Raw genomic sequence first — 18,482 nt, 5'->3', positions numbered from 1 at the left:
TACAGAAATTCTATCTTCAGCTTCTTGTACCTGCTGCTTTTCTGAAATTTTACAGATGCTATATAATATTGTAAGGTTCTATTTTCTTCAAAGAAGGCCAGTTTAGGTAAGACTGTAGCTACTGTTTCCCCCAACTACATTATTACCCGCACTGAGTAGTAACACATTAATCATTAAATGGACTTCTGGAAGTAGTCTGATATTCCCCTCATATTCATTGCTAACTCATTGTAACTTTAAAAGACATTTATGAGCTGGCTTGGTGGCGCATGCCTGTAATCCCAGCACTCAGGAGGCAAGAGGATTGCATGAGTTGGAGGCCAGCCTGGATGGGCTGCATAGTGAGTTCAACACCAGCCTGATCTGTATAACAAGACCTTGTCTCAAAAAAAAAAAAAAAAAACCCAAGGGAAAAAATGAGACATGTCTGCTTTTTAAAAAATATTTCCTGTGAAAATGGTCTCCACCCTCTATTTTAAAACAGGATAAGTATCATAGGAAAACGCCGATGCTGAAGTGCTTCCACCATCACAGTCATTCAGTCGTTCACTTAAAATACATTTCTGCAGCGCTAGTAATCCAGAACTGAAGACAAATGCGTGGACACAAGAGATACAGTCTCTATTTTAGGTAGTCCGTGTTTGCATACTGGAAAAAGAACAATAGATGTGTAAGATTTGCATGGTGATAAATGCGAAGACCATCACAGAGAATGAGCTTCTCTACTTGGTCACATCTTAATTCGTCTCTCATCACCATAAGTCCCAAGATATTTGAAAAATCAATTCTGTGTTTGAAAAATATTAAATGTTGTAAGTGGGAAATTAGCAATTATTTTCACTCGAAGGGTGATCACATCTTAAATTTCATGATTTTATCTTCTTCAAATATAAATCAATTATTCTGTACCTAAGAATGTGTATTTTCAAGTTTATGTTAAACATTGTACCAGAAACGGTCCTTTATTAAAACTGATGTTTACATTCAGTATTTAGAAAATGCTATTGTGATTGGGTGTGGTGGTGCATGCCTGTAATCCCAGCACTTGGGAGGCTGAGACAGAAGGATCACCATGAGTTTGAGGCCATCCTGGGCTACATAGTGAGTTCAAGGCCAGCCTGAATTACATAGAAAGACCCTGTCTCAAAAAACAAAACAACAGCAAAAAAAACATGCTATTGTAAGTAGGAAGTGACTAGACTGTTTTAGACACATATTTTACATTTTCTGATTATTCCTTAAAGCATAATGTAAATAAATCTGTTTGCACCTAGAGATAGGATATGTTCAAGTTTACACTAAACATTATACAAAAAATACCCCCTTAGTTTAAAATTGATTATCCCAATAAACTTACCACATGTTACATTTTGAGCAAATTTGTGTTGTGGAACCATAGAGCAGAAGCTAGCAATCTTGCTTTTCACTGTAAGAAACCAGTAAGCAGGCATTAATTTTTTTCACATCTTTTTTTATTACTGTATGTTGGTTATTGTCTCAAGTCATTGACCTCGTCACCAGGACAGAATATCTAACACCTAGAACTGAAAGGAGGAGAGGTTTATTTCGGCTCACAGTCTTAGTCCACAGTTGGCCAGTGCCCAGACAGGAAGGCATGGTGGAGAGGCCTGGGCAGAGCAAAGCTGCTCATGTCATGACAGCAGGAAGAAGAGAGAGAAGGGAGGAACCAGGGAGAGCAACGCAATATACCCTACCAGGTCTCTGATCCGTTTCTTCAGAGTAGCCCCACCTCCTGACATCCCGTTTAGCTGTAGCGCCCCCATGGGCCAGTCCCCTTGGAAGGGCCCCACTGATGAGCACATGAGGCTGCTGGAGAGACATCTAAATATGAACTGAAACAGTTACATAGGTCAGTGAGTTCCACTTCGGCAGATTTGCATATCACATACTTTAATCATTCTTCCCTCCCCCATCCACCTGGCCCCTAATTTTACATTCAGGTGGGGCTCAATGCATATACTGTAATCATATGTATGCCTCCATTACATGCCTTGACACCCCATCCCCCTTGTGTCTTATCAGACATTAACCTTTTAAATGGGATCTGTATTTTGATGCATTAACCCAGTTTACAAAACTTTCTAGGACCTCTTGATGTTCTTTATATGTCAGTTCTGGCATATAAGTAATTACCATTGGTATTTCATAGTGTTCTTGCTGCTTCCTGTGTGCTAATTGATTTACACTGAACAGTTTCTGTTGTATTAAACCATTTTATTTGTTGAAGAAACACTTTACACTTGAAGTATAACAGGTTTTACTAGGTCAGTAGCACTCAAGTGTGTATCCAGCGAATGTTGCATATTTTGTTTTTGTTTTGTTTGGGGGTTTTTTTTTGTTTTTGTTTGGTTTTTGAGACAGCATCTCGCTATGTAGTTTAGGCTTGTGAATTCAAGACAGCCCTGCCTTAGGCTCCAAAGTGCTGGGATTACCAGGGTGCATGACCACACTCAGCCTTTGTGTGTTTCTGAAGTATGATTCAGAGTAGAGAGATACAGAAATATCACACAGGACCCTTTCTAGATATGTGAATTTAATTACAATAACAGTAGTTTTCTAGGTTTTAAATCTGTTACCACCATGTCTTCATGCAGAAATCATAGGACAGGGGCCTAATGCCTTCTGTTTACTGAGGACTTAATAAGTGTTGGAGATCGGTATTTTTTGTTACCTCATCTCTTTATTCTTACCTTGATCCTATGAGCTTGTCATTATTATCCTCATAATCCTGTGAGGTAGTCATTATCATTCAGGTCAGGAAACTATAGCTCTGGTGATTTTTTTTCCCAAGGTCATACAAATAATAAATGGCAGAAATAGGATTCAAAACAAGTATTTACCTCTGTAAGATGACTACTATTACTATTCTCATTCTATGGATGAGGAACCAGAGTCTCTGAGAATAAATAATTTACCTGAGAAATCATACTAGTTTATAATGAACTCAAGATTTAAATCAAGTCAAGCAAGCTCCAGCGCCTATGCTTTGGGGTAGTACTACCTCTCTATTATAATGCGAAGGATTTTTGTTAAGCATTCTTTTAGAAAAATCTATCAGTAATTGAGTGAGGCCTCAAAGCAAGAAAATTTTACTGGCCTCAAATTCTTCAAATAAAGGATTTAATTCAAGTAGAAGCTGTTGTTACATTAGGCAAGTTGTCACTGACTTAGGCCTTTGAGTAAGAAGCTAATACATAAAATAAGCTAACTAGAGAAGTCAGAATCTAAACTGTTCTCTAATTTAAAGAAATGTCACAGAGACAGATTTCAAAGGGTTTTCTTCAAAGAAATTTATGTTAGGAGAGAGTGAAGTGTCATTCTTGCCGAGAAACTAGTACTATACTATCTCAAGGACATGTCAAATGATCAATTTTTTTTTTTTTTGGTTCTTGAGATGATTGCTGCTCCTGTTAAAATTATCAGCCAAAGAAGTAATGTTTTAGCAATCCTCTAATGTTGAGCATGTTAAACGTAATATGTAGATAAAAGCTAGACACCTGTGCACACACATGGGAGGGGAGGAGGGAGACAGAATGTAAAATAACAGTGAAGTATAAAACTTAATTTATGTTGCTGTGACTGTTTTTAAAATGATTTACATTTAGGAGATACAAGTTCAAGGCCAGACTGAATTACATACTGAGCCCCTGTCTTTTAAAAAAAAAAAAAAAAAAAAGCAAGTAGCTTCTTGTTACCCTTGAAAGAAATCAAAACTGTCTTCATTAAAATAGCTCAGAGGGGCCGGGTGTGGTGTCTCAGGCCTGTAATCGCAGCACTGGGAGGCTGAGGCAAAAGGATCCTTGGGAGTTCGAGGCCAGCCTGCGCTACAAAGTGAGCTCAAGGCTAGCCTGAACTGCAAAGCGAGACCCTGTCTCAAAAAGACAAAAAAAAAGAAAAAAAAGCTCAAAGGTAGAGTATTGCTGAGCATACATAAGGCCCAGGGTTTGATCCCCAGTACTGGAAAAACAAAAAAGTAAATGGAACATCACATGAATTATAATGAAAGGGCCTTTCTTTTTGTATACCTAGTGCCAGCCTAAATATTTTAGACTACCCAATTCTTTATATGTGAAATTAAGAAAATGTCCAGTGTTGTCCTATATAATGTAGGATGTTAAAAGTGTTATTGGCCTCTAGCCACTACCCATAGTATTTCCTCAGCCCCCAATTTTGGTATGTCTCCAGACATTTCCAAATATTCCCAAGGGAGCAAAAACCATCCTGCCGCCACCACCAGTTGAAAACCTGCCATTCCCCATTCAGGAACCACACTAAAAGTGATTTTAGTTGCTTGAAAGTATGAATCTATGTCTTGCCTGAGGGCCTTTGTACTTACTCTTTTCATCTTTTCACTACCTGGAACAGTGCTACACCCAGATTCACTCCTATTCCTTCATATCTCAGTTTATTGATTCCTTTTTAGTTTAAAAACTGGGTCTTACTATGTAGTTCAGGCTGTCCGTGAACTCACTGTGTAGCCCAGGCTGGCCTTGAACTCAAAATGATCCTCCTGTCTCGGCCTCCCAAGTGCTGGGATTACAGGCATGCACCACCACACCTGGCTAGTATTGCTGCTTCTGAGACACACCTTCACCAGCTCTCCTCAGTTTCTTTAAGGTGCTCCAGCTTTGTATTGTCCCAGCACCCTATATTTCCTCTTTCATAATATTTACCTCACTGTTATTATTACTTGTTTAATTGCCTGTCTTTCCTGTTTATCTGTGAAGGACAGACAGGGATTTTATTTCTAGAAACTTAGCACAAAGCCTAGCATACAATGAAAGTTCTTTCAGTATGTGTGAATGAATGTAAAAATCAGTATTTTCTATTATGAAATTTTCAAGCATTTAGTTAAGTGCTCATTTGTAATAATGATTTTCAATCAGCTTCTTACACAAATCAAAATAAAATTCATGTGCCCCAAAAATGAATCTTAGTAATTTAGAATTTTACCAGACTATTCTCTGAGACAGAGTTTATAAACTAAGTTAAATGTACCTAAGCCTGTTCTTTTTGTACCAGTTCCAATTTTATGGGAATCTAGATAAAGTAAATTAGTCACTTTTTCTAACTTCCTTTGGCTCAAGTAATCAGTAATCGATAATTGAATAGTAACAATTGATGGGATATAGCTAGTTAGGGCTAGAATTACAACAGAGCTAAACATTACCCTGAAATCTTCTGCAGCTAATTAAAGAACATGGCTCTGACCGTGCAGTGTTGAATCATACAGTGAAGCCTCTATAATCAAAACATCATGGTACCGATGCATGAATGGAGGAATAGACCAGCGGAATAAAATAGAAAATTCACAATTCGACCCAAATATGTGTGGGTACTTAGTATATGACAAAGCTGATATCTCAGGTCATGGGAGAGAAGATGGATTTTTCATTAAATGGTGCCAGGACAACTAACTGATATAAGATAGATAAATGAATTTTTATCTCACACTGTGCACCTCATAAACTTCAAATTTAGGAATCCAAATATAAAAAATGAAATGATATAAGAATAATAAAACCGTACAACTAAATAATACTAGAAAATATGAGTGATTTCCTCTTTAATCTTGGTGAAGGGGAAAGATTTTTTAACTAAGTTCTAAATCTAGAATAGAAGAAAAGACTGATAAATTTAACTTCATGAAAAATTTTTAAATGTTACATGACAAATTAAACACTATAAACAAAGTGAAGAAGACAACTTTAAAATTGAGACAAAATATTCACAACATACCCTAAAATCACGTGTTACAAAAGCAAAAATAAACAAATGAGATGGCCTCAAACTCGAAAGTTTTTGCATAACAAAGGAAATAACAGTGTGAAAAGACAGCTCACAGAATAGGAGAAGACATTTGTAAGCTGTACATCCGATAAGATGTTGGGTAGTATCCAGACTATATGTAGAATCTAACTCTACAGCGAGAAAACACCGTGACGAGAAAGTGGGTGAAGGACCTTGTTGTAAGTGGGTTCTGGAAGGCCCATGTGTTGACGGCTTGGTCCTCACCCTGGTGCTGTTGTAGGTAGTGGAAAGGCAGAGAGTGGGGAGCTAGGAGAGTTCTTCCACACTCTAAGGGTGTTCCTTAAAAGTGGATGGTAAGACCTCCACCCCTTCACCTTTCTCTTTTTTTTGCCCTTGGCCCCGAGGTGAGCAGGTTTGTTTCCCTGAGCACCTTTGCCGTGATGTGCTGCTGCCTTGCCACAGGCCCCAAACAGTAGGCCTGTCACCTGTAGACTAAAACTGTGAGGCAGAATTAGCCTTTCCTTCATGAGTTACCATCTCAGGTATTTGTAACAGTAACATAAAACTGACTGACACAGACCTAGACATACACTTCTTTTAAGAAGGCATGCAAATGTCCAGAAAATGCAAATGTCCATGAAAATGCTCATTGGTGAGATACAAATTAGAACTACAATATAATCTTACACTTCTTAGGGTAGCTTTTATTGAATAGATGAAAAATAACAAGTGTTAGCAAAGATGCAGAGAAATGGAAACTTGTACATTATTGGTTGAAATGTATGTTAATACAGCCCGTATGAAAAACTACTTGGCAATTCCTCAGAAAACTAAAAATCGAGCTGGAGATGTAGCTCAGTGATAGAGTACTTATCTGGCATGCACAAGGCCCTGGGTTCAGTCGCCAGTGCCACAAAAAAGATGAGGAAGAAGAAAAAGAGGAAGAGGAAGATGAGGGAAAAACACACAAGAGTCTAATAATAAAACTGCCATATTGGGACTGGGGATTTAGCTCAGGGGCACAGCGCCTGCCTGGCAAGCACGAGGTCGTGAGTTCAATTCCTGGTACCGGAGGAAAAAAAAAACCTGCCGTATGACCTAATGATATATGTCCAAAAGAAATGAAATCAGCGTATTGAAGGGATAGCTGTCCTTCATGTTTAGTGCAGCACTGTTCACAGTAGCCAGGATATGAACCGTAACAAAGGGAATAACAATGTGAAACCAGTCTAAGTGTCAGCAGTGATAAATGGAAAAAGAAGATGTGATGTGTACACAACAGTGGGTTACAAATCAGCCTTTAAAAAGAAGAAAATCCTGTCATTTGTAATGACATAGATTAATCTGCAGGACATTTGAAATAAACTAAGCACAGAAAGGTAAAGCCACATGACCTCACTTACATTTGGAGTCTTTAAAAGTTGAATTCATAGGGGTACAGCAAAATGATGGTTACCAGCAGTTGGGGGTGGAAGATGGAAAGGCAGTGAATAGGGAGTTGTTAACCAAAGGGTACAAAGTTTCAGATAAAAGAAATAGTTTTAAGGTTTATGCCAGGACAGGATAATAACTACAATAATAATTATATTTTAAAATAATTAAGAGAATAATGTGATATGTTAATTATCTTGATTTAATTGTTCAACATTGTATACATATACCAAAACATTACATTATACTCCATCAGTCTGTTATGATTTGTCAATTAAAAATAACAGTAGCTGAGCATGGTGGCACATACCTATAATCCCAGTACTTGGGAGGCTGAGGCAGGGGGGTTGCTGTGAGTTCAAGGCCAGCTTGAACTACACAGCAAGAAAACAACAAAAATAAATAAATGAAACAAAAATAATAATGATTTGCTAAGTCTACTAGTGGTCAAATTGTAGCATAGTATCAAAGAAGAATGCCCACAATCACCTGAAAAGGTTATAAACTATCCTTCCTTTCTTCAAATATACGTTTGTGGGGGGGGGGGCTTTCCTCACATACTTCAGCCTAAAATAATTTATTGCAACACAATGAATGCAGAGGCAGATATAGTATATTGCAAAAGCATAAAGCAATGCCACTTTTTGCCTGAAATTTTTTTGAAAAAGTTATTTTCATAAAAATAAATTCTTAGGTGTCAGTATATAATAGGTTTAAATAAATTAATAAAAATTCTAAGGAAAAAGTTTTCATAACAATTAATACAGGCCCTAATATTTAAAGGACACAGCCGCCACCCCCCTTCTCTAAACCTTCCTGAAAAAACACAGGAGCCAAAATACAGGAGTTGATGACCAAAACAGGAACAGATGGAGCAACAAAATAAATACAGAGCGTTGGGTTGCAACCAACAGAATGGAATAAGCCCATACTTACGAAATAAATAAGGGAAGGGGACAGTTTTTTCATCACTAGGATTCTAATTAACAAATGTAGAAAGAAAGAGGAAATTAGAAAGTCACTATTGAGCGAACACCACAGTAGTAATTCTTCTCAGCAAGATCCACTGATGAATACTGAAGTTAATGGACAAAAGTTAGAGGTGAAACAGGAGTTGCATTTTCTCAAAAATATCTCCCCTAAGATGCTTTACTGCAAAGGGAAAGGGAAAGACAGATAGCAGCTTTACGCTGAGGAAACTTGTCAGAACCTTAATTTCAACCAAGTGAACAAGGGCAGCTTCACTGACAGCAAGGCTTGCGGGCACCTCTTCCCTGCGCACCGGGAGTGAGCAGCTTCGCTGCACCCAGACCCTGCCGCCGTGCCGCTTCTGCCCTGGAGCCACCAGCTGTGGACGGAAGCCTCTGCCAGCAGTGGGCCAGAATAAACCTCCTTCACGTTAAAAAAAAAAAAAGATACACCAACATCAAGAACCCCGTGATAGGGGATGTAGCTCATTGTAAAGACCTTAGGCTGAATCCCCAATACTTCAGCAACCAAAAAAAAAAGTTTCAGATTGTCAGGAAATACCAAACACAAATTGAAAGACACTGATGAGAGAACTGGCCATACCCTTTGAAAATGTCGAGGTTGTGGACAACAATGACAGAGAATCTCTTACAGACAAGGGGAAATTAAGGAGAAATAGCTAAGTGACATGTGGGATCCTGGATAGAACCCTGGACAGGAAAGGACATAGCGAGAAAAAGTAACATTTGAATATCTTTAGGTAATATTACTGTGTCTGTATTAATTTACTAATTTTAATAATTATGCTACAGTTATGTAAAATGCCAATACTAATAGAGGCTGAGTGAGGGGTAAATGGGAACTGTACTACTTCTGCAGCATTTCTGTAAGTCTAAAATGATCAACATAAGTTCAAAAATAAATAAAATTCCTACTCCCCTGCCCCGAAGGCAGGGCTCCAAATTGGAGAATTATTGTGGTAGAATCTTAGCCTGGACACTATTCTATTCTTTACTGAAGAATTAGAATTGAGGGACAAGACAAAGTAGTTATTCACAGTGAACCTCCTAGTCCCTAGAAATACTAAAAATGAGACATTGTGAGTTGAAGAGTCGTGCTGATTAGAAAATCATTCGGAGGGTAGCAACTGATAAGACACTCATAAACAGAATGATGAAAAGGAGATGTCGATTGTGTAAGAGCGTGAGAACAAACCTGAGGGAAGGGCAGTTGCAACTCGGAAGTATAAATGATACAAATGTCAGCTGTGCCGAGGATTTAGCTCAGTGGCACAAGCACCTGCTGGCAAGCGCAAGGTCTTGAGTTTGATTCCCGGTACCAAAAATAAAAAAATTAAATTTTTAAAAAAATTAGCCATTACATAAACTAGATTTCTCTGTTCAAATTCTAGATATTCACAACTGTCAGGAGGGGGGTGTACTGGGGATTTAACCCAAGGGTACTGTACCATTGAGCTATATTCCGAGGCCTTTTTGTTTTTATTTTGAGACAAGCTCTAAGTTTCCAGACTGCCCTTGAATGTGTAATCCACCTGCCTCAGCTTCCTGAGTAGCTGGGATTATAAAACTGACTTTCCTTAATGTGAGATTGGCTTAATCCTGTCACAGGTACTTGAAATAGAAAATGATCTGTGTGTACGAAGCACTTAAACTTCCAGCACAAGCTTGGCATGTTTGCTGTGACTTGGTTCCTTTGATGAGCTTTATACCAAATTCTGTCATATCTCAGATACAGCATTCATAAAAAGACCTTACACACAAGGCTGTACTGACCTCCAGTCCTTTGTCGATGAGGCCTACCAGCCATTTGTTTCTTCCCTCACAAGAGGAAGGCAAAATTTACTTAACTATCTTCTTCCAGATAATTAATGCAGCTGTAGTCAGGGTCAGATACAGTTTTATAGAATTGTTTTAATAAAAAGTTTAGAGATTTAACATAAGGAAAACTTGAGATGTAGACAACTAATATAATTAATACAAGTAACTAAAAATGAAATTTAAATATGAACACTTGATTGGCTAATGGAGGATATTACGGAATTATTACTAAAGTAGGCGTGAAATGATATTTTGGTTATGTTTAAAGAAAGAGTCTTTATCTTTTAGAAATAAGTATCAGGGCTGGAGATGTAGCTCAGTGGCAGAGCTCTACCCTAGCATATAGAAAACCCTGGGCTCCAGCAGCATACAAATAAAAGAGAGAAAGAAGAGGGGGCTGGATATGTGTAGATGAAATTGTATAATATTTGAGACTTGCTTCAGTGTAATCCAGCGGGGAAGAAGAGTAGAAATATGAAAAAGAGGTTATGAGCTTTGACCATTGCAGCTGAATGACACAAACATGAACATTGTCCTATTCTCTCTGCTTGGATATATTTTTCATAGTAAAAAGCTAAAGGACGTTGAGAACCAAAAAATGAAATTTAGACAGTCATTTTGAGAAATACAGATTCACCAAGGAGAACAGTTTTACACGTTGCTTCACTGGGGCAGGGGTAGACTAACTGAACCATTTCTAAGAAATTGTAATAGTAGTGACTATGTATGGGTGGATACAGCTTCCTCCAAACCACAGGGAGTGCTTTATAAATCTGCTACTGAGCACTGGTACAGTAAGAGATAGATAGAAAAAATCTACATTCCCAGGCTTATTTCCTGTTTTTACACATAGAATGTTCTGGATAATATCAAAGACAATTTTTGGGAAATGCCAAATGTTTTTGAGAAGTTGTATATACATATATACTACAGACTACTTTGAAAGGTCTAGTAGATAACCATTTTTGAGCACATTTCAGATCTCACAAAGATGTTGAATGGTTTTTCTACCTGAAGTCTAATAAAGGAATCAAGATTTTATATTTGGAATGCCAAAGAAATATTTAAAATTAAAAGAGAGACAATCCCAGAAGCTGTATCATCAACATTGACTTTGTTCAATGAAACCTCATTCAGCCAAGTACGGATGATTTTTAATGAAATCAGTAAAAGAATCCTTTTTCTGTATTGCAGAATTTTTCCCTGTAAAACCATATCCCCTTACTTTAGGTAAAGGGTAAATTACGACAGATTTGCTGAGCTGTGCTTATCCCTGGCGTAAGGGGTCAGTTGAAGTACCTTACGATGGAACTTAATATTGATTGAGAGGTTTGGTCTTTGCTTTTTTACCAAGTGAAGATGTGTATCCATGTGGACAATAACCACTGACATTCAGTGTTTATTGAGAGGACAGATCAGTCGCTGACAAGATAATTTTTTAGGTTCCTTACATTTTTCAGATAGGTAACTGGTCTTTTAAAAAAGAGAGTTGGTTTGTTTTTTGTTTTTTGGGTCTTTGGGTATTTTTTTTACAAAAATACAACTTTTTATTTCTGATATCCATATTATACTCAGACTTCATTGCTTTATTACAAGCAGTTCCTACCTTCAACTTTATGTATCATTTCCTGAATTGTTTGTTTTTTTATGTTTGTGATTCCGGTATTTTTAAAATATTGACATTTCTAGCATATGTTAAAGAACTAGAATGACTGTATTCAGAGATTAGGAGTCTTTTCAAAGCAGAACCCTTCAGTGGATGAGGCCGTCTGAGAGGGGACGGAAGAACTAGAGTCCAGGTAGTGTATTCATGAACGGCACTGGCTCAAGTTTCAGTTGCCCAGGGCTGGGGATCTAGCTCAGGCGCCTGCTGGCAAGCGTGAGGTCCTGAGTTCCACTCCCGGTACCCAAAAAAAACAGGAAAAAAAGTTTCAGTTGGCTATAAATTCAAAGGTAATAGCTAAAAAGAGTATATGGAACTTTAGCAAGGGTGACAGTGAGTGAGGAGGAGGAGAGTGGAAGTGATGGTAATAAAAATAGTGACATCAGCTGACACTCTGCGCACTTACTGTGCACGGAACCTCAATGCCAGGTTCTTTCCGTACATCAAGCTGACTCTTCTTGCCAGTGTCGTCTTTTCCAGGTACTCATGAGCCAGATCTGCTAGATTAAGATCACGCCCTGTACTTGCTCTTGAGACAAAGGGATCAACAAAAAGAAAGGAGTGAACTCTGCAAATTCAAAGCTCCAAGTTCCTGGTCAGACAGGACAGCCCCTAGGTGTTGTTTAGACTCAGATTTTCTGAGTTCTTTGAATTTAAGACTTGCACCTAACACAAATCTCACTCCATGCTGGGCATGGTGGCACGCACCCGTAATCTCAGCATTTGGGAGGCTGAGGGAGGAAGATTCAAAGCCAGCCTGGCCTACATAGTAAATTCAAGGCCAGTCTGAACCAAATAGCAAGACTGTCTCAAAAAGACAAAAAAAAACCCTCAGCCCTTCCCTTCTTGCTTTTGTTTGATTGCAATGCTGTGTGTTTAGGTGCTCAAAAAATATTTAGTGATAATATTAAAATCTGAATTATAACACAATTGTAATCAAAAGTGATACAAGCATATGTGTCTGTGAAGACTGAAATGATTTTTCTAGTTATTTTATTCCTAATGCTTTGTTACAAGATCATGGTCTTTCCTATACTGCTCTGTGCTGAATAAAATGTTAGTGATAACGTGGAATGTTAGTGATTTTAGTGTATGTCTTGATTTTCAGTCTTCCTATTATAACCCAGAGGGAGTAAGTTTTAATTTTAGCTTATGATATCATGTACAAATAACAGAAATGATATTATGCGTATCTGATGATATCATGTATATATAATAATCACATTTCTGATCTGACCTGAATTAGGCAGTTGAATAAGCAGCTTTCATATTTATTTGAAAAAAGTACAAGAAATGGAGACAAAAGCTAGTGTTACAGAATGTTCATTTAATAATTACAGCTCTGCTACTGATAAGTTTGTTTACATTTTGATCTTGCTTTTGCAGGTGGTTGCCTATCACTATTGTCAAGCAGATAACGCCTACACCTGCCTGGTACCAGAATTCGTCCACAATGTTGCTGCTCTGCTCTGCCGCTCGCCTCAGCTGACAGCATATCGGGAACAGCTGCTTCGAGAGCCTCACCTGCAAAGCATGCTGAGCCTTCGGTCCTGTGTTCAAGACCCCATGGCTTCCTTCCGGAGAGGAGTCCTGGAGCCCCTAGAGAATCTGCATAAAGGTACATGTGAAGACCAGAGGAGCCCTGGGTCACCTGGGCCATGCTATAGAAATGACCGTTTGTATCACACTGCCAAAATTCAGTGTTCTGTAGCTGATATTCTACAGGATACAGTTAAGAGATAAAAGATTTTACGTGGAAACAAATTCTTAGAGGAACTACTACTTCTTCCTTTCTTTATAAATATTCTCATTTTTATTTTTAAATGTAATTCATTTTTCTCATACTAAAGGTACTAGAGATTGCAACTGTTTGTGTGAAGCCCAAATACTGTAAATAAATAAAGTGTGGCTCCCTGTCAGTGTGGTAGAGTTTCTGTGGTTAGAAACAACCCAGGTCTTTATGTAATATTTTTTATGACCCTCTCTTTTCAGGTAAAGCATCCTTGTTTATACAACCCTGTATTTATACTAGAAATCATTTAATTGTACACTTCAGAAGGTATTTTATAAGGTAAAAAGATAGATCATGGTATATAAATTACATGTTATTTCTTTTTTTATATATTACTACTTTTTTAAGTGAAACAAAACTAAGTGGCCTCTACCCACCACTCATGCTCGTGCCTTTCCTCCCATTTTGCTCTGCAGTTCTATCAGATGCAGCCTAAGTACAGCCATCTCCTTAAAGACAGTGTGTCTCCATAAGTCTGTATTCTCTGTCCTCTTTAACAACATTTTTGTCAGTGTTAGAAGCCAAAGAAAGGATTTCAGTAAGCGTGAGATTCCTCAATAATCCCATTTCTTCCTGAGAGACTTACATACCTCTCTCAAGAGTTTCAAAAGTACTTTAAGGAAAGGTACATTATAATTTCTGTAATCCTGGTAGTCATCTTCAATTATTACAGATTCAATGCTGATAATTTAGACATCAAATTTCTCTTTCTTCTCAACTCTGATAATTTCTTGTCTCTGTCTCTGCTTCTGTTAAAACTGAGTTTCAAAACAGGTTGGTAGGAGACTTACAATAATACATTGTGTGTGAGCCAGGCGTGGTAGGCCACGCCTATAATCCCAGCACTCGGAGGCTGAGGCGGGAGGATCTCTGTGAGTTTAAGGCCAGCTTGCATAATCCAACCCTGTCTCAAAAAGAAAAAAAAAAAAACCAACACAGCAGCAATAATACATTGCATGTTGTTGTCTTCTCTAGTATTCAGAATACAAGATATAAGCATAATATCTTTAAGCATGTTTCCTGAAAAATCAATCTGTAAGTTCTGTTAATTCTACCTTAGTCATGTTTCTTATATTCACTTGTTTCGAATTTGTTCCTACTATTATCACCCCCAAGGACTATTCAGCTTCCCGTAACATCGTATCGGTATTACTGCTCATCCCCGGTCTTCTCTGGTTCTTGGATGTACTGCTTTTTTCACCCCATGACACCTTTAAATTTTATAACAAACTGTATAGCAAAGTGGGATAAAAAGTCAGGACTACTCATGGCTGATATGCCTGGCCCCTAGGGCTGCAGCTGTGCGAGGCCCCAGATAACCTGAGGGACACAGCGGGTTTTGTTAGTTTTTTAGACTGGGCCTCACCGTTTTGCCAAGGTGGGCCTACACTTCCTGGGCTCCAGTGATCCTTACAACTCAGCCCCTCAGTAGCTGGAACTACTTACTACAGGTGTGTACTACCCAGTGCCTGCTAAAAAGTTTTTAAGCACGCTTCTAATCCATTCATGGACTGCCTAGTGGGGAAGCTCTGCCTTAGTCGCTCCAGTCTTCTAAACTTGATGTACTACTTCTAGATAAGGCTTCATAAATGATTGCTCTGATCACTTAACTTTGTAGTTCAGAAACCAGTGATTCCCTCTTCTGTACTGAATTAACTTCTGGCTCCTTAGTCTAGCACTCAAGGTGCTTGGTGGCCTGTATCCAGCCTCCTTTCTAGCCTTACTATTCACCTTTATCCTTATGCACCCTTGTTTACATGCAAACTAAAATATCACCAATCCTTAAACAGTCCCCTACATTTTCCTGCTGCCCTATATTTATTCATTGATTCTTTTTTTTAGTATTCCTTCTCCTCACATTTTTGCCTGTCAGAATTCTACCCATTGTTCAAAGACCAGTTCAAACGCTACCTCACTCATGACTTGCTGATTCACCTTATGTCACCAATCAGGAACTAACTGCTGTCCTTCCAAAGTGACATAAGATCCTTTTTTAATATCTCAATTGATACTCACCATGCTGTTACAGGAATTTATATTTCTTTGAAACACATTTTTTTTATCTTTTTGAGACAGTCTCACTGTTCAATTCACACTGACCTTGAACTCACTTTGTAACCCAGGCTAGCCTCGAACTCACAGCAGTCCAGCTGCCTCAACCTCCCAAGTGCTGGGATTACAGGCATGCACCACCATGCCCAGTTTCTTTTGTTTTTCTTCTTTTTTTTTTTGAGATAGGGTTTCACTGTGTAGTGTAGGCTGGTCTTGAACTCACTATATGGCCCAGACTGGCCTTGAATTCGTGGTGATCCTCCTGCCTCAGCCTCCCAGATGCTGAGATTACAGGTGTGTGCCACCATGCCCAGCATTGAAACATATTAACTGAATATATTCTTTAAGCCAGATATTACAGTTTGCTTACAATATAAAAAAATTGGTTATTTCTGTACTTATCCCTTGAGTAAGTTATTCTTTATGCTATTAAAGTTTGAAACTTTTTTTTTTTCAACTACAGATTCATATGGTGGGCCATAGAAGAGATTAGGCATGAAAAATTCACATATGGGGAAGTTACAATTACAATTGCATAGGAGAAGGACAAGCAGTGAAGAAAGAGCCTCAGAGAGGGTGGTGAGAAAGGGGAGGATGTCACCTGTTGTAATAGTACAGTGTGAGAAATAAAAGCCTGAATGAATGCAGGAGCAGCAGAGAGGAGGACAGGGCCCAAGTGGTGGGAGTTAAGAAACAAAATACTCAGGATTTAGTAGTCTGCCACGCATTGTGACTCAGGCCCATAATCCCAGCACACTGGGAGACCCGGGCAGGAAGATCACAAGTGCAGCCAAGCCTGGACAACTTAGTACCTGAGAAAGACCCTGTCTCCAAATTTTAAAAGGGCTGGGGAGTGAAGACAGTGCCCACGCTCTGGCTTCAATCTCCAGTACTGGAAAAACAAACAACAAAAAAAAATCCTGATAGCAGATTAATAGCCCTGCTTGATCAAGATACAGTGTTAGCTTAACATTTGAAAGTTAATCCGTATAATCTGTCATATTAACAGAACAAAGTGATTATCCCTATAATCATCTTAATAAATGCAGAAAAGCATTTGATAAAATACTACATCAAAGGATAATAATTGTGCAAACTAGGAATAGAAGGAAGCTTCGTTTGATTTAGGGGAACTCAAAAAACGTATACCAAATGGTTGAAATATTGAATACTTTCCTAAGATCAAGGACAGTGTTTCTCAGTCTCACTACTTACATTCAGCATTCCACTGGTAGTCCCAAGTAGTATGATAAGAAAATAAGCCAGCAGTTATAAGGATTGGAAAAGAAGAAATAAAACTGTCTTTATTGTTTGCCTAGAAAACTTCAGAATCTACAAAAAAATCCTACTAGAACTTATGAATGCAAAACTATAAGGTCAATATATAAATATCTAGGAGCAATTGAAAATGAAATATAGGTAGTACTGTGCAGTTTTAAAACATGCCCACAAATTCTTTGACATTCATCTCAGTAAGAGTGTTCTCCCCGGTCAGCAGGCTTCTGACTGCTTCAGCCACCAGAACACTGCGAAGTGATGCTGTGTGACGTCTGGGGCTAGATTATAAGCACAGCTCCCATCTTTTTCACCGAAACATTTCTTTCAGAGGCACGTATTGTCATGTAAAGAGTCTGGCTAACTTGCAGTCACCATGGTGTGAAGAAGTCTAACCCTGACACAAAATTTGTGCCTGAAGAACCCTCAAAATAATTCCAGCCCTGCCACTCAAATAACTCCTAGCTATTTGATGTAGCAAAGATAACTGGGACAAATACTCTCAGTAGCATCAAAACCATGAGTGTATAAGAATAAATTTAACAAAAGATGTATAAGATCACCACAGTGAAACCATAATGAAATCACTGCAGAATAAAATTAAAGAATTTAGTAAGTGAAAAAGATATGCTGTATATATGGGTTGGAAGGTATAAGTGTTTCCTCAAACTGGTCTGTAGATTCAACATGATTTCCATCAAAATCCCATCAGGATTTTTATGTGAAATTCACAACAAATAGAAAATCATAGAAAACGAAAACAGCTAAGTAAGAACAAGAATAGAATAGAAAATAAAAATGGCTTTAAAAAAAGTTGAAAAATTGATAGTATTTCTTTTCAAGACTTTGAGCATTACAGATTACTACAATAATCATGACAGGCAGTAATGTTTCACTAAATATTTAACAACCATCTTAGGTGAAAAGCTTTTTTGTTGCATAGAATTCAAGCAGTTCTCAGGAGCTAGCTTGGGCCAGCTCCGGCACTGTACTGACAGGTGATCATACAAGGAGAGAAAACAGAACTGTGGAGCATAGTGGAGAATACAGAAATAAACCCACACATAAATGCAATCTACTGATCTTCTCAAAGGTCCAAGACAATTTGGGAAAAATAATTCTTGTTATCAGACAGGCCTGGGACCACTAACTAAATGTATAGGGGACAAAAAGAATCTCAGCCACATGTAGTGGCAGTAATGTTTTGTGGATGGTAGCATATACCTGTTACCTCAACTAATTGGGAGGCTGCAGTAGGAAGATTACAAGTTCAAGGTGAGCCTGCACAAATTAGCAAGACACCATCTCAAAAATTAGCAAGACAGGGCTGGGGATTTAGCTCAGCGGCAAAGCGCCTGCCTGGCAAGCGCAAGGTCGTGAGTTTGGTTCCCGGTACCGGAGAAAAACCAAAAGAAAAAAAAAAATTAGCAAGACACTATCTCAGGAGTAGAGGGCTCCTGTACTGCCAAAAAAAAACCTCAGTCCTTACACTGTACACAGATAAATTTAAGACAGGGCAGGGGCCCAGTTAGAAAAGCTTAATCTCTGGAGGTAACAGAAAAAAACATAGGAAATATCTTCACAACTTGGAGTAGGTAGAGACTCCTTAGGACACATTTTAAAAGGTGATAATTAGCCAGGTACAGTAATACACACCTATAACACCAGCTACTCAAGAGCCTGAGGAATA

The 18,482-nt window shown here is 38.3% G+C and overlaps 1 protein-coding gene and 1 long non-coding RNA gene across 8 annotated transcripts in view; one reads left to right on the top strand and one right to left on the bottom strand.

The window, feature by feature from the left end:
- Tanc2 (tetratricopeptide repeat, ankyrin repeat and coiled-coil containing 2) overlaps nt 1-18,482 on the top strand; it is a 386,320-nt gene that overhangs the window by 294,018 nt on the left and 73,820 nt on the right. For all 6 annotated transcript variants that reach the window (XM_005402230.2, XM_005402228.2, XM_005402226.1 and 3 more), the window contains one exon: nt 13,060-13,291. In XM_005402230.2, the coding sequence (XP_005402287.1) occupies nt 13,060-13,291 (232 nt within the window). The remainder of the gene's footprint in view (nt 1-13,059; nt 13,292-18,482) is intronic.
- Nucleotides 1-18,482, bottom strand: part of LOC102030629 — a 67,881-nt gene that overhangs the window by 2,237 nt on the left and 47,162 nt on the right. Inside the window, exon 1 of one of the 2 annotated variants that reach the window (XR_263710.2) lies at nt 1,358-1,683. The exons of the other annotated variant lie outside the window; for it this stretch is intronic. This is a non-coding gene — a long non-coding RNA (uncharacterized LOC102030629). Of the gene's footprint in view, nt 1-1,357; nt 1,684-18,482 lie in introns of those variants that run through there. 2 annotated transcript variants of the gene reach the window in all.

Source organism: Chinchilla lanigera, unplaced genomic scaffold (assembly GCF_000276665.1).
Source record: "Chinchilla lanigera isolate Chin_1 unplaced genomic scaffold, ChiLan1.0 scaffold00077, whole genome shotgun sequence".
NCBI lineage: Eukaryota > Metazoa > Chordata > Mammalia > Rodentia > Chinchillidae > Chinchilla > Chinchilla lanigera.
The sequence above is the reverse complement of the archived record's forward strand: the minus strand, read 5'-3'. Positions and strand labels throughout refer to the sequence as shown.